Below are 16351 nucleotides of genomic sequence, written 5' to 3' on the forward strand. Positions count from 1 at the left end.
CAGTTTTCTGTGTCATGGAGATGAGTGTCTCAGGGAAGGGGGATATCACTCTGAGGAAGAGGGGAAACAATCTCTTGAAAGAGACCAATTCCTTGGAGGATGAGCAGTTTATTGTCTCACGCTGCAGATACTCCTCTAGGGTAGTGAAGGGACCCTGGTAGTTTCAATGGATCCTGGTAGTTTCTATCACCTCCTGGTGATTTCATCATGAGGAATATAGATAGTTGTGTATGTGATGGGTGTGCAAACTGTAGGGTGAATTGCCTGCCTGACAGAAAAGTTGGTGGGCTTCCCATAGGCATCTGGTTGGCCACTGTGAGAACAGATTGCTGGACAAGGTGGGTCACTGGCCTGATCCAGCAAGTTCATCTTGTGTTCTTAGTTGGAGATGTCGCCTGTCATCTACAGAGCCTGGTAGATAGTGCTGGGGAGGAGTCAATGGTCATGGTGCATGTTGGCACTAATGACATAGAGAAACTAGCTGTGACGTCCTGGAAGCAAAATGTAGGTTGCTAGGTAGGATGTTGAAAGCCAGGACTCTCAAGGTTACTTTCTCTGAAATGTTGCTGGTTCCAAACACAGGGCCAGCTAAACAGCACAGCTGTTGAGTTGTGATGTGTGGATGGGACGATGTTGGGAGAAGGAGTTTGGATTTGTTTGGCACCGGGAAACCTTTGGGAAAAGCCAAGCCTGTACAAAAGCGACAAGTTCCACTTGAACCAGGATAGAACCAGACTGTTGACACTTAAACTCAAAACGTGGCAGAGCAGGTTTTGAACTGATTACAGAGGGAAAACTGACAGGGATTGAGAAGGGTTTGGAATAAATCATTCTGCCCAGGATGAAGGTGAAAAATTTGATCATTTAAATGAGGGAGGGGTAGAACTAGGCATTGAGAGTCCAGGGACACATGATAGCAATTCATAGAGGCCAAAGCACCATAGACGAAAACACAACTGCCAAAGACAATTAGAGAGAGAAACAGTATATAAATGTTTATACGCCAGTGCTAGAAGCTTCTGGGCCAAGATGAATGAGAGAGTGCTTGGTCTTAGAGTAAGCATAATGGAAACCTGGTGGAGTGAAGAGAACCAGTGGGACACGGTTCTCTCTCAATATAAACTCTATAGGAGGACAGGGAATTATGTTCTGAAGGTGGCATCACTCTGTACATCAAAGAGAACATAAAAGTCCAACAAGAAATCCCCAAAGGGGCAGCCTCCTCCACAGAATCATTGCAGGTGGTGATACCAGGCCCTACGAGTAATTTAGTATTGGGGGCATGCTATTGTCTCCCTGACCAAAATGCTCAGGGTGATCTTGAGCTGGAGAATTACATCAAGGAAGCCTCAAAAAGTGGAAACGCTATAGTAATAGGTGACTTCAGTTACCCTCACGTAGACTAAGTACGTCTGTGTTCCAGTCACGACAAAGAGGTAAAATTTCTAGATATCCAAAATGACTGTGCTATAGAATAGTTCGTAATCCTTAGTGGCACCCAGGATCCAGTGTGAGATACGTGTTGTTAAACCGATTGGGAATAGTGATGATAGTGCTGTCAAACTCAATGTATATGTAAACAGACAATTGCCAAGAAAATCCAATAGTCATATTTGACTTCAAAAGAGAAAATGTTCCCCAAGTGAAGGGACTTGTAAAAAGGAATTGAAAAGAAAAGTCAAGAGGGTCAAATCACTCGAAAATGCTTAGGAGTTGTTGAAAATCACAATATTAGAAGCTCAGCTAGAATACAGATCAAGAAAAGTACCACTAGGGCCAAGAGGATGTTTGTGTCAGAGAAACAGTTAAAGAAGCTATTAGAAGCAAGGCAGCTTCCTTTAGAAAATGTTTCCTTTGTCCAAACAAGGAGAACAAAAGGAACAAAACCAAAATAGAAAATTTTTGTTAAAAATATGTGACTTGTCCCTAAGATCAGCCTCCATACCTGAGGAGTGTAAAGTGGCAAATGTAAGGCCAATTTTAAAAAGCAATCTGAGAGACATGACAGGTTGGTTAGCCTAGTGTAGGTGTGGGAAACCTTTGGCCTTGCAGATGTGGCTGAAGCATTGGCCATTGACCATGCTTGCTGGGTCTGATGGGAATTGTAGTTCAGCAACATCTGGAGAGCCAAAGGTTCCCCGACACCTGGCTTTGCAGCATTTCCAGGAAATCCGATAGAAAAAATTAAGAAGAACAAGCCTTGGTGAAGCAGAACCACCATGGCTTCTGCAAGAGTAAGTCCTGTCTCACTAACCCAGGGGTGGGGAAACAATTTTGGTCAAATGTGCCAGATCTTTATCTCACCTGACACACATCCCGTATGCAAACTTTGGCCAGTGGGTAAGACCACTGACCTGTCAATCATCTGACACGATAATGTCAGGTGATTTGACTATTCACCTGTCACAGTTGGCCTGCAGGGGTGGGGCAGGTACTCACCAATCAGGATTGAACTCCCCACGTATCAGCTGATGCACAGGGAGTTCAATCTTGCCACGTTTCTACCTGCTCTACATGTGATATCACATATGATATCAGGTGTTGGGCAGGCGGGCATGGTTTTAGGAAAACGGCTTGGTGGGCCAAATTTGGCCTGCAGGCCAAGGTTTCTCACTCCTGCACTCCTAACCTTTTAGAGTTCTTTAGGAGTGACAAGCATATCGATAGAAGTGATCCAGTTAACACTGTCAAATGCTTTTTCATAGAATAGTAGAATTGGAAGGGGCCTACAAGGCCACTGAGTCCAACCCCCTGCTTAATGCAGAAATCCAAGTTAAAGCATACCCGACAGATGGCTGTGCAGCTGCCTCTTGAAGGCCTCCAATGTGGGAGAGCCCACCACCTCCCAAGCTAATTGGTTCCATTATCATACTGCACTAACAGTTAGGAAGTTTTCCTGGTTCAGTTGAAATCTGCATGCTGTAACGTGAAAATCTAAATACACAAAGTACCTTACCAAAGACTCCTGAGTAAGCTTAGCAGTCATGGAATAAGAGGTCCTCTTGTGGATCAGTAACTAGTTAAGAAACAGGAAGCAGAGAACAGGAATAAATGGACAGTTCTGCCAGTGGAGGGATATAGAAAGTGGAGTTCCCCAAGGATTGGAACTAGGACTTGTGCTTTTTAACTTGTTCATAAATGATCTCTAGACTTAGGAATGAGCAGTGAGGTAGCCAAGTTTGCTGATGATACCAAATTGTTCAAGGTGGTTAAAACAAAAAGGGATTGCTAAGAGTTCCAAATGGATCTCTCCAACTGGGTAAATAAGCATTAATATGGCAAACACAGTTCAATGTAAGCAAGTATAAAATGATACACATTTGGGCAAAACATTGTAATTTCACACATATGTCCATAGGGTATGGACTGGGGATGACAGACCAGGAATGAGACTTTTGGGTCATAGTGGACAGCTCAGTTAAGATGTGTGACTGTATGTGGCACCTGTGGAAAAGGTGAATTCCATGTTAGGGATCAATAGGAAAGGGACGGAAAATAAAACTGCTAGTATCATAAGGCATGCTACACAAATCTATGGGGCAATTGCACTTGGAGTACTGTGTACAGTTCTGATTGCCTTACTTCAGAATGGATATTGTAGAGCTGGGAAAGGTCCAGAAAAGGGCAATCAGAGCGATGGAGCACCTTGTCTGTGAAGAAAGGTTACAACAGTCAGGGCTTTTAGGGAAAAGGTAAGAGGAGGCACGATCAAGGTGTATGAAATTATGCATGGTGTGCAGAAAGTCAACAGACAAAAGTTTTTTCTTCCTGTCTAGTAACACTAGAACTCTGAGCTACCCAATGAAATAGAATTTTGGGAAGATTCAGGACAGGCAAAGGAAGTACTTCGTCATGCAGTGTATAAACTATGGAAATTGCCAGTGATGGCCACTGACTTGGATGGCTTTAAAAGAAAATTAAACAGTGGTAGTGTAACGGCTAGGATGTTGGGCTATAGCTGGGAGACCAAGGTTCAAATCCCCACTCAGCTGTCACTGCCTCTCAGCCTAACCTACCTTAGAGGGTTGTTGTGAGGATAAAAAGGAGAGGGGAGAACCATGTGTACCACCTTGAGCTCCTTGGAGGAAAGGTGGGATCTGAAGGTAATAAATAAAATACATGGAGAACAAGGCTGTCAGCAGCTACTAGCCACAATGGCTATGTTCCGCCTCCACTGTGAGAGGCAGTGTCCTTCTGAATAGCCGCTGCTTTAGTGGTGGTGAGAGCGCAGTTGTTCTGGGCTTGCCATGGGCATGGCTGGTCACTATGGCAACCTGTTGCTGGACCAGATGGGCCTTTGGCCTCTGATCCTCAGGGCTTTCCTCATGTTCCACATGGGAATGATAGAAATTATTGCCTTCAGGAGAGTAAGGAACTGTTCAGCCATTTTCTCAGAACAAAGATCCAGGAGCCAAAGAATCACAGAACTAGTTCCACATAGCCATTGGGCTTGCTTTTTGACAGCAGTCCCATATAGCAAACCATTATGAAAACAAAGTTTTAAAAGCAGCTGTTTATTGGAGAAGTGTTTATTTTAAAAGAAAGGCATTCATTATTCTCGATGCTACTTTTGTTCATTCTGTGATCTTCTTCACACGCCCATAGTATTGAACACTGGTCATTACTAGATCAGCTGCTTATTTCTCCTTTGCTTATTTTTCCCATTTACCAAAATTTAAACTGTTTAAAAGTAAATAATGTGTTTTTTTTAGCATCCACTCGAACCAGAATACAAAAGCAGAAACTGAATGATGGAGCTGACACTTCAACCACTGAACAAAAGTGAACTTCCATTCATACCACGTTAGGTGCACTGTGTGGTTTGCTAACCCCTCCTACTATTGTCTCTTGCATCCACAGTTTAGCTTGACCAAATGCTAATTTGAAATAGTTGGGCTTTTGGACTTTATTCTCAATGTTTTATACCATATGATGCAGCATGTATGTAATATTAGCTAAATTGTTTTATACATATAGGTTTTTTTAAAGTAAAAATGTTTTTCGCTTCTAAATGCCAGCACTGTAGGTTTAATACTATTGCAGTCTACTTTAACAAATTTGAATAAGACATTTGAAATTAAAGTAGTCAAAATGCACTAGTTTATTTTAAAAAGTCATTTTAATATTATTAGACTTTGATGCACTATTTACATACTTTATGTACTGGAATCCAAAAACATAGTTCCTACATAATAGTCCAAACATTCAGCTACACATGCAGAGGACTAAGCTCTACAATAATGTATACCATGAGGTGTAAACTGAACAGAGTTGGAGCCAAACTAAATTGATTGTAGTTCAGCACAACCAACTGGACCCAATCCATTGTGTAGCCATACTACTGAAACAAATCTGCTATACCTCATTAATATTTCCATCTTTATTCCCTTTATGTTCATGCTCTTAAAATTGCTTTTTGTAATCTGCTAGATTGCTTAGATTTTTACTGAAATAAGCAGTTAGCTAGATCCACTGTTTTCTCTTCTGCGGTACAAAATACTAAGGGGCAGTATTCAACTAAATAATTGCACAAGTTCAAGGATGATCTGTAGTCCATTGGGATCCTTCCCCTCCCTTGTGTGCCCTTCATTGTCCCCACATCTATTTAGGGGGTGCATAGGGCGAGGAGAGTAGGAGAACATTCTGTTGCACAAGGAGAAATCCTTGCACTGACAGAATGTTCACCTTAGCACTACTTTGAATACAACCCTATATGTGCACTTCCGGTCCATATCATGAACAAAGAGAAAGAGGCAAAATGCTGTAGAGCTGTTGGCTCCAAGTGCACTGGTTTCATGCAAATCACTAGTGGGATTGCAAAACTTGACCATGGCATGAAAATGAATTCCTGGAATTTTATTAGCAATGAATTTAAGATTTTGTTGCAGTGTCAAAACTAAAACTGCACATATAATTATGTATTGAGGCAAACTGGACTACTGTCCATTTGAAGTATTATTCTGAATACAGATGTTAGTCCTTCAAGGACTAACACCACTTTTTCAAATAAGCAGGGATTGTCTTGTATCAGTATATAGTGTTCTGTTGTAGATGTAACCTTGAATACTCATAATACTGCATGTCTGAACTTGGTCCCAGTAGGGTTTAGAGGTGGAACGATAAAAATGGAGCTCTTTCTTTTCCTACCTTTGTCTCCCAAGTATGGTTATATTTTCATGTTACATATGATTTATTGAGAAGGTATTAGAACATTCTTGAACATTTTAATTCAGTGAAATAAACATTGGTAACATAATATTAGTGACTTCAGTGCTGTCAGATTTCCATATCAAGTATGAGGTCGTAACAATTTTATATGTGACATACAGTACTACATAATGAGGTGCAAAATTGGTCATTCGTGTTGCAGACACACAAAGTATTTAGAAAAGTGAGGGTGCAAGGGAGAGGGGTCCTTCCACCTTATCCAGTCCTGCCAGGCTCTCACCAGCAGAGTAGAAATGGGGGCAGTGGAGCTCTCTTGCACTCCCACTTTTTTGCTGGCTTAAATTTTTCTCCTCAGTCTGTGGACATGGCAAGGGACCAGTAAAGTGTTGGATCCTTTGGATCACCTTGCTGTGGGCCTTGGCCAGCCATTATGCCCCCTTTTTGGCCCTCATCATTGCTCCAACATTGAAAGGGCCAGGGTTGTAGCAGTTGTGGCAGCAGGAGGAGGAATGAGGGGTCTAGCATCACATCTCTTTTCAGCTACTGAGAGGGAGAGTGAATGTATTTTGTGGCCTCTAGGATGTCCTTGTAGAGGTCATAAGATTACTACCCAAGTATCCTATGTTTCAAAAACTCCATAGTTTAGTCTGGGTGGTATAAAAGGATACTGATTTTCACTACTGATGATTCCATCAGTAACACTTATAGCATAATCCTACAGTGTTTACCTGGCAGCAAGTCCCAGGCACTCTGAAGTAAGTAGAGGATTGCATCAGTAAGCATCTTAATGTTCCCCATTTCATTCTATATGTTATGCTTAATCTACAAGAACATTTGGAGTCAATCAGATTTGAAAAAACTCTTACAATTTACATTGTAGAACAGCATCACTAATTATCTTCCCAATTGCACTCCATTTCTCTTAAAGACCTAAATTTAACAGTACTGTTGCTACTTTTCTGATCTAGTATATGCACATATATGTATCCAATTTTGAAGCCTTTTAAAATAATGCAAAGTTTACATATAACTGGGCTGAAAATTAGGCCTCTGTTTTTAAATCCCAGATACATAGACATTCTATGGAAGTTAGGTGTATTTTTAGAACCAAAGTCAATACACAGGGTATTTTCTACCAGTTTTAACAGTAAGAAAACTAGTTACTATTGATATTTGTCAGTAAGAACATATGATTAAAGAAAGTTGTATTTGTATATGTGTAGTTTCAACAGTGGACTGTGGAAAGGAGAGGGCATTAAACAGAATTGTTAGGGTATAAGAGTTTAGTGACCCCTCCATAACGCTTTGCCCCCATGATGAGCAGAATAAATTATATCAGAATTATACAGGGCGGCAGAATTTAGCTTTTATTAGTGCAGTGTCCTCCATCACCACCACCACACCCACTTTACACTAAGAACAAGCAGTCCTACTCTGCACCCAGTGTGCTTCTATAGACATCTTATAAATTGGGTTGACACTGACAATACTGGGTCAGTATCTACATGAGCCATTTAATGCAATTCTTGTACTGCTCTTTCACTTACCGTGTTCAGATACATAATATTTGAGAAATACTGACATAACTAGCTGTCTGAATTTAGCTGATCAGCATTAGGAACAACCAGGAAAAAAGGGGGAAAACGCAACTAGACAGGCCAATGTAAGCCTATACAAAAGGTGAAGACCACAAATTGTATTGAGGTCTGATAGCTAACAATTATTTCTATTACGCAGTGAGAATAAAGTAAAAGTGCCTCTGAGCACATGCAGAATGCCTTTTCCTTTTTACTGAGCAAATGCAGGCTGCTCTGTCCATCATCCCACAAAATTAGAGCATAGATGTCTAGGATATCAATGCCATCTGAGTCCCTGCGCATCTTTTTTTAGCAATTAAACCCTATCTCCACATCCCTAAGCAAGTATGCAATAACTAGTAACTCTCTCCTCCACCACCACCCTCCTTTTGGTAGTAGGAATGGGAGCAGCAATTTCTCCTGCAGAAGGCACTTGATAAAAGAAGAGGAGGTAGCAGGGAAGGAAATAAAGGACTCTGCATATTGGAGTAAAAAAATGTTTGCAATGCTGAACCTCCGCTCCGCTCTTACAGGGTTACAGGGTGTGGTAGGGCAAAAGTGGCTGCAGCAACAGAGGCTGGAGTAGCAACCTAATTTAGCTGCTAATTAAGAAAATGCCAGCAGCTTAAAAAATGTGCAAAACGCTGCACGTTCTGGTTGCAGTGTGTAGCCCAATCCTGGTCACAAGAATTAAATTATCTACCTTGGCAACCATATTTATAGATTGCTGATTGCACAGTAACTGTTAAGACACTTGCTATTAAGTAGGTTCTTTTATATTTCTGACAACTAGCCTAGATTTAAAATGGAATATTTTGAATTTCTCTGTCAAAGCTTCAGCATTTCATTTGGATAGTTCCTTGCATTTTTCTGAAAGGTTCAGCAAACAGAACAGATAAAAACTTCATGGTTCTAAGCACAAACAAGGGTTGCTTAGTCATTCAAACGGAAGATGATATCATCCTTTACATGTTTAAACTAAAAGCAATAGGCAGTATCGTTTGGAGGTGGGGCAGCAATAGGGGAATTCCATCAACAGCAGCACATAAGGAAGCAAATAGACTGCTGCGTACTGCATCCTTCCCTAGTTCTCCTCATCACAAGTACTCTTCTTAGGTTCTTCTCGGCAGCCCTTTATTCCTGCACGTAAGCTGATTTCATGGTTTGAAAACTGCCATTCTTCTAAAGGTTTTTCAAAGCTGAACAAGCAACATCAAGGAGGAAGACACTCATATCCTGCCATAATAGAAATTAACTGATGATAGTTTTCCATATAAAAAAGTACAGTAAGTGGTTTTAGGAGACCAGCTGCCAGCCCTCTTGCTCCACAAAAATTAGTGGTTACCTTTGCAAGCCAAACCACATTAGTGAGATCTGTTCCCTACATCCAGGCAGTATCTCAGCAGTTCAAATTCAGAGGCACAAGCATCCACTCTGAAAACAATTTTCTTCGTTTTATGCAAGAGTCGTTGCTTCAGTTTTTAAATGCTCCCACACGGCTGGCTTTGCTAATGAAGTTTTTCAGGAGATCATGGTCCATTTCTGCAAATCCTGGTGTCTGGGTAACTACAGTCAGGTGGTTTATGCAAAACCGGAAGCAAAACTCCTCTAATTCCTAGGAATGAAATGAGTGTTACATATGTTATTGAAAATGTGAATGCCCTAAGCAAAGCAACAAGATGAAAACATTTCTCAGGCACTGCCTAAATTCAAAGCAAACAGCAGTTGTCAGGAAGAAATGCTATAATCATTCCTAATATCCTTGCATGAAGTACGCTGATTAGAGCAGCCGGACACATGATGGCATAAGTACCTGCAATTGCCTGGATAATGAGCAAATCTTTATCAAAGCATTTATTGAACAGTACTCTTAAGCAAACCCTACAAGAGATGGTAAGGGGTCATGATTAATGATGTCCATCCTGATGTCTAGGCTTTGTCTCGTATGCACAGCCCCTAATGAACTCCCCATAATTTTAAAAAGGAACCCATTAAAAGTGCACAGCTCCCCATTGCCTGCTCTAGCAGATGTTAACTGCTGAGGGTTGCCTTACCTCCCCTTCAAGCACACACTTATACATCCTCTACTTCTGTACCATCATCAGCCCAAGGATGTGGGAGGATGGGGGAAATTGCAAGGAGAAAATTGATACTGGGAGGAGGTTGCTGACTGTTGAGTCTCCTGCCTTTGTGACAGCATGTCTATTGAGGATGTCTGGAGCTGCTAAAGGGATTCTTGCTATACTTCACCTGCATTGCCTAAATGCTAACCTTGCTTCACAAACTTCGGTAAGATTGGCCTAGAAAGAAGACAAAAAGCTTGGTCAAAACAATCAATCTACAAACTGAGATAGATTAATTGACCCATAAGCTTGAAATTGCTTGTTCCGGAACAATGGCAGGGCTAAGGAATCAGATCAACCATTTTTATCAAGAGTTAATAGGCAGCTAAGCTAATCAAGACCAATAACATCCGCAGACGTCATGCTTCTTGCCAGAACGCTCGGGATGTTCATTTCTACCATCCACATTGTGCCATGGGCTCGAGCACACACTCGACACCTTCAATGGACTCTGTTGCCGTTTCAACAGGACATTGCCAGCACCAACCATTGCAAAGTTCGTTTGAGCCCCGCACTGCGCCTCTCCTTCCGCTGGTGGACCAAGGTTCAACACCTCCAAGGGCACGTCGTTCAGAGAACCCCGCAGAACCGTTGTAACCACAGGTGCCAGCCTCATCGGTTGGGGAGCCCACTGCAACTCCCAGTACGTTCAGGAGGTTTGGTCCACCGCGGAGCAAACTCAAAGCATCAACTGGCTGGAGCTAAAGGCTGTCCACTTAGCTCTACGTCATTTTCAGTCTCCGTTCCCTTTGGACCATGTGCTCATTCGAACAGACAACACGTGTGTAAAATCACATTTGAACAGACAAGGGGGCACCAGGTCTCGTCCCCTGCAGGACTTAGCCTCCCTCATTTTTGTCTGGGCAGAACAACATCTACAATCCCTGAAAGCAGAACATCTCAGAGGGATTTGGAATGTGACAGCAGACTGGCTCAGCAGACAACAGGTATTTCCGGGAGAATGGAAACTTCATCCAGCCATTTTCCATCGTCTCCAATGTCGGTTCGGCGCCCTCTCAGTCGACCTGTTTGCTTCCAGTCGCAATTGCCAGCTTCCCAGGTACTTTGCCCGATACCTGGACTCAACAGCAGAAGCAGTGGATGCTCTGACAACACCGTAGCCAGACGGTCTATTGTACGCCTTTCCTCCCATACCATTGTTAGCCAAAACCTTGAGGAAGGCGCGAACTGATAGGGCACAGCTGGTTCTGATAGCACCATTTTGGCCACGCCGACCGTGGTTTTCAGATCTTCTGGCAATGTCAATGATGGATCCTTGGACACTTCCAGTCAGGCCAGACCTTCTATCCCAGGGTCCAGTACTGCATCAGGACCCTACTTGGCTCAATCTAACAGCGTGGTGTTTGAACGGGGACATTTGAGGTCAGCTGGACTGTCTGACGCAGTGATTGATATTATTTTGGCCTCGAGAAGACCATCTACCACTCATATTTATCAACATACCTGGGTGGCCTTCTCCAAGTCCCACCACCATGATCCATCCCAAGCCACTGTGCATCAGGTGCTGCAATTTCTTCATAGCGGCTTTATGATGGGACTTCGACCCAACACTCTACGTCGACATGCGTCCACTCTGTCGTCCATTCTCTCAGTGTCCTTTCCTGGAGCTCCTATTTCCTCACATCCGTTCAAACGCTTTTTGAGGGGAGTCGCCCTACGCTCTCCGCCTGTTGTCCATCGGTTTCCTTCATGGAGTTTGCCGAAGGTTCTGCAGGCTTTGCAACGCCCTCCGTTTGAACCCATCAGGTCTGTGCCCCTACGTATACTGTCCTTCAAGGTCCTGTTTCTGATCGCAATCACATCTGCCAGACGCGTTTCGGAGTTGGGCGCATTGTCTTCTGCTCGACACCTCTGCGTCTTCCATAAGGACTCTGTTGTGCTGAAGACTGATCCTTCCTTCCGTCCCAAGGTCGATTCAGTTTTTCATTGCAACCAGGACATTGTTTTACCTTCCTTTTGCCCGAATCCTACCCATCCGCTCGAGAAGGCTTGGCATTCGTTGGATGTTCGGAGGGCTCTCAAGACATACCTGTCTAGGACCCAAGAGATTCGAAGAACGGAGTCTCTGTATCCTTTCATCCAAGGTCTATGGGGCATAAAGTATCTAATTCTACCTTATCTCGTTGGTTAAGGGCATGCATTACTTTAGCATATGAGTCCCTGAAGCTGTCAGTTCCAGCTAGTATAACGGCTCATTCTACCAGGTCAGCTGCTACTTTGGCTGCTTTTGCCACTAATGCTCCTGTTGCCGATATTTGTAGGGCTGCAGTCTGGTCTACCCCACACTCGTTTATAAGGCATTATAAAATTGATCGTTATGCCTCTGCTGACGCTTCTTTCGGCAGACGAGTGTTACAACAGGTTCTTAATAAGGATTAACACGTGGGTGGTCCCTCCCTGTATGGGCTGCTGTGGTACATCCCGCTGTGATGGCCGGACTCATAGGGAAAATGGACCATTGGTCTCACCTGAAGGGTGATTTTCCTATGAGTACGGACATCACGACCCTCCCAGTTGGAGGATGACTATATATTTTCTAATGTGTTATATATTACTGTTACGCTATTATATTTAAATTTAAGAGTGAAGTCAAGACTTCTAGTTCTGTTATACCGCTATGTTGCAGTCATGTTACTATGCATGGTACTATTGTGTTATTTTCCTGCTGCCAGGCCGGTTGGCCTTGTTCTTGTATCTTTAGATATTTCTCCTTAGACTCGCTGCGAATGAACTGGAGAGTGGGAGGGGCCTGACGCCCCTAGTCTTGACTTCAAAGACATTCTTGCCTTCGCACGATAGGTGGAGCTAACACCCGCTGTGATGTCCGTACTCATAGGAAAATCACCCTTCAGGTGAGACCAATGGTCCAATAACAGTACAAGCCAGTGGAAGGGACAAACCAGGGAGCTCAAGTTGGGTCAGAGAATGAATAGCCAGGATGTAAAACAGGAAAGGTGATCATAATCATGAACTTAGAAAGCTAATTTACTGCAAGGTGAGAGGAAACAACCAGAGTTTGTAACCACAACTTTGGTTTGTACTCTGCAACAAACCAGGATTTGTGGAAAGTGAAACTAAATGCTGTAGGAGTATTTCTCCCAGCTGTGTGGGCTGGAGGAGGGAGGGGGAACGTGTGATCCCATGTTCCAGCTTGTGCATGTAGTGCTGATCCAGTTTGCGCACATAGCATTAAACCACAGTTTAGCATGTGCAAATGCAGCCAGTAACTAACAATATACTTAGCTCAGATAAAGTTAACAATATCCAACAGCTTGAATAAGAAAAGAAGTAACATTTGAAAAAAATGTTACAAAACAACTAGGGTTGGATCCAGACTATCCAAGGGCAGAATTCTACCCACAGGACTTTCACACTAGAGGATGGGAGAGAATTGAGTTTCATTGATTCCCCCTTCCCTCTGCAGTCTCCCCTCCCCCCCCCTCCAGGAGGTGGGGGGGGCTTGAGAACAGCATGGGAGATAGAGTTGGGGGCTACAGGGGAAATGGGGAACTGATGAAAATTGCCTCCTCACACCTTCTTTCACCAGCCGCCATGAGTTCCAGTTTTGGAAAAAGGGCGGGGTAAAAATAATGTTAATAAATAAATAAATAAAGGTAGGATCTTGCTGCCTTCTGAAAATGGAAGGAGCCCTTCTATTAGTTGCAGAAGCACAAGTCTAGAGCCAACCCTTAGTATTTTAGAATGATCATTTAAAGTTGTTCAGTCATGATGTACTAGCAGCCAGCACAATGGATATGCAAAAACAGCTCCCACATAGGAAGTAATCGAGAGAAATTTAAGTACCCAAATTCCACTGAAAATTCAGTGTGCAGCTGAGTTACTAACTCCTCTCTGAGTCATACTCCTTTATTCTATTATGTATTTCATGCAACCAAATGTATTGTACTAGCTGTGAACAGAAAGGTGAAGCCACTAGTGCCTGGCCCCATGGAGCTACCTCGAAGAACTAGACTGGGAACAAAAGGAGAATGGAAAAGCCTGCGGCTCCCTGAGTAGGCCACACACTTCTTTAGGGCAGGAGGCTTACTCGGTATCTTGAGAACCAGGAACACTGACCTTCAGATTAATAATATTTGTATTGCCACTTCAAATGTCCAGAGCGCTCTGCATACTTTATCTTTTTGTAATCATGAATTGTCTTTTTGTAAATATGAATTGTAACCTTCCTTGGGACCTTTGGGTGAAAGAAGGGCAATAAATGATGATGATAATGATAAATGGTAATTATAATCCTTCCAACAGCTCTGTAAGCTATGCCAATAGTATTTACCCTATATTGTAAATGGAAGATTGAGGCGTAGAAAAATGGTAGTTTGCCCTAGACCATGGCTTTATCACCAACACAAGATTCTAACTGGGTACCTCCTGATTCAGAGCAGTCTCTTGGTTACCAGATTATTTCCAATATGAATGGCTCCCAAACATCTCAAAGAACAAGTTTCAGCAATAGGATTGGTAAACATTCTCCATACCTTAGCTTCATACTTGACTGCAGCTGAAAGAAGGGCAATTGCATTTTCTTCAGAAATACCCTGCTTGATTGTTTGCTGGCAAAGCTTTTTCAGATGATTTTCTCTATAGAACGTTGCCAGGTCTAGCAGACCTGCCAGAAAAAAAGGAATAACAAGCGTCTACACAGGCTGGAAGGAAAGGAAACCTTTGATCATTTATTTTTTCAGTAGCATACAAACATCAAAATATTTGGGAAAAATATTTTAGGTGGTCAAATTATAACTGATGTTTTACACACAGATTATGCTTGATATTTCAGCAACTCTGGATCTTAATATATCTGCCTGGAAGGCAAATAAGGCAGAGAAGATGTATTTCTTAGAAAGATCAAAATGGATAGACTAGCTTTAAAGAGCAATCCAAACTATAGGTAACCAGTGCAATTTGCACTGGGGTTATTTATGCCGGTGTAATTTACCCCTATTCCAAACTCCATTCAGAAGGCTGAACCTGGCAGAGGGAAAACAAATATTTAAAATAGAATTTGACTTCCATCACCCTTTTTGCCAGTGTAACCTCTGCTGGGTTGCTAGATCATGTTGACTGAGCTGAACAGAGTTTGGAATTAGGGTAAGTCTCCCCATGACTGCACTCCCACCACTCCACCAGAACTCCCCTTTTTTGAGACTTGCCCTAGCCTCAGCTCAGCCAGCATCAGCTAAACTGGCCGAGGCCTGGCTGAGACAGATGGGAGGTTTATGCCAGCCTATCTCCAGCTAATCCAGGATGAGGAACTTCAGCTGGCTGAGGCCCGACTAAGAGATTCCACCTGTTTTAAACTCCACTCATCCTGGTAGATCTTGGGTTTGGATTGCTCCCTTAGATATAGCAAGATGTGCATGTTGCGCCAAATAGCATTTTTTTATATTGAATTAGCATTTTATATTTGAATTCTTCATTTGACTGGGACCCCTGATTGTACAGGTGTATTCAGCTGAGGGTGCAAATGAACCTTTATGTTCAATATTTCAAGATCTGAGACCGCAGCCGATAGGAACTGAGATGTCGGGGCGACACTAGTGTGCCTCACACCCACCCCTCTCTCCATGTGTTCTCAGCAAATGCCTAAAAATGCATGTTTGGATCATGACAATAAAATGCAAAGTTTTTAAATACCCTAAAGTCTGTGCCTTGGGCTAGTTGGTCATGGAATCAACCAGATGGATGTTTAGGACCAGGTGCAAGATGTAATAATTGTTTAACCAATTAGCAATAGTGACACAATGCTATCCAATTCAAGAGGAAATTTGCCAAGAAAACCCCACACAGTCACACTGATTTCAAAACTGAAAATTTCTCAAAAATTAGATTTGTTAAAAAGTTCAAAAGTCACAGTCAAGAGGGTTAAAACTCTCTAAGACATTTATTTAATTTATTTACAACTACACTAATCGAAATTCAGCTAGAACGCATCAATAAATTTTAAGAAGCATCCACAATTCTTAATGAGCAGAGTCAAGAAACCTATAGAAGGCTTCCTTCAGAAAGTGGCAGTCTCACCCATAGGCAAAATAAAAAATAAAAAATACATTTAATGTTTTTAGCATATTTCTAAAAACAAAGCAAAAAATAAAAATGCCTTTAAATATATTATTAGAAATAAACAAGGAAATGAGTTGGACACTTGCACAACAAATGAGGACAGCGACACTGCAGAGAAGCTACATCAATTTGCCGCATCTGAAACTGCTGACCTAACAAAAAGATGCAGTCTGACCCTAAAAATCAGTATCAGCACAAGAGGATTGTAAAGTAACCAATGAAACAATTATTCTTTTTTAAATGATGCAGGGGAATTGAGCAAATTAGAGCCCAGCTAGCTTAATGTCCATTCCACATGCAATGCCGATCTAAAGATGAATCTCTTAATCCTTGATAAGGATGAATCAAAATGACTTCTGCAAAGTGAGATCCTATCTTGCCAACCTT

General features: G+C 42.3%; 2 protein-coding genes across 9 annotated transcripts in view; one reads left to right on the forward strand and one right to left on the reverse strand.

Annotated features, from left to right (window-relative positions):
* RB1 (RB transcriptional corepressor 1) overlaps positions 1-5096 on the forward strand; it is an 89765-nt gene extending 84669 nt beyond the window's left edge. For all 4 annotated transcript variants that reach the window (XM_061607587.1, XM_061607588.1, XM_061607589.1 and 1 more), the window contains one exon: positions 4713-5096. In XM_061607587.1, coding sequence (XP_061463571.1) covers positions 4713-4786 — 74 coding nt within the window. In that variant the 3' untranslated portion in view covers positions 4787-5096. The remainder of the gene's footprint in view (positions 1-4712) is intronic.
* Positions 5097-5104: 8 nt separating this feature from the next.
* LOC133376138 (RCC1 and BTB domain-containing protein 2) overlaps positions 5105-16351 on the reverse strand; it is a 64297-nt gene continuing 53050 nt past the window's right edge. For 4 of the 5 annotated variants that reach the window (XM_061607594.1, XM_061607595.1, XM_061607591.1 and 1 more), the window contains 2 exons: positions 14383-14513; positions 5105-9360 (listed from right to left, as the gene is read on the reverse strand). In XM_061607594.1, the coding sequence (XP_061463578.1) occupies positions 9220-9360; positions 14383-14513 (272 nt within the window). In that variant the 3' untranslated portion in view covers positions 5105-9219. The remainder of the gene's footprint in view (positions 9361-14382; positions 14514-16351) is intronic. The other variant, XM_061607596.1, reaches the window with a different exon arrangement.

This window comes from Rhineura floridana, chromosome 2, assembly GCF_030035675.1.
Source record: "Rhineura floridana isolate rRhiFlo1 chromosome 2, rRhiFlo1.hap2, whole genome shotgun sequence".
Classification (NCBI taxonomy): domain Eukaryota; kingdom Metazoa; phylum Chordata; class Lepidosauria; order Squamata; family Rhineuridae; genus Rhineura; species Rhineura floridana.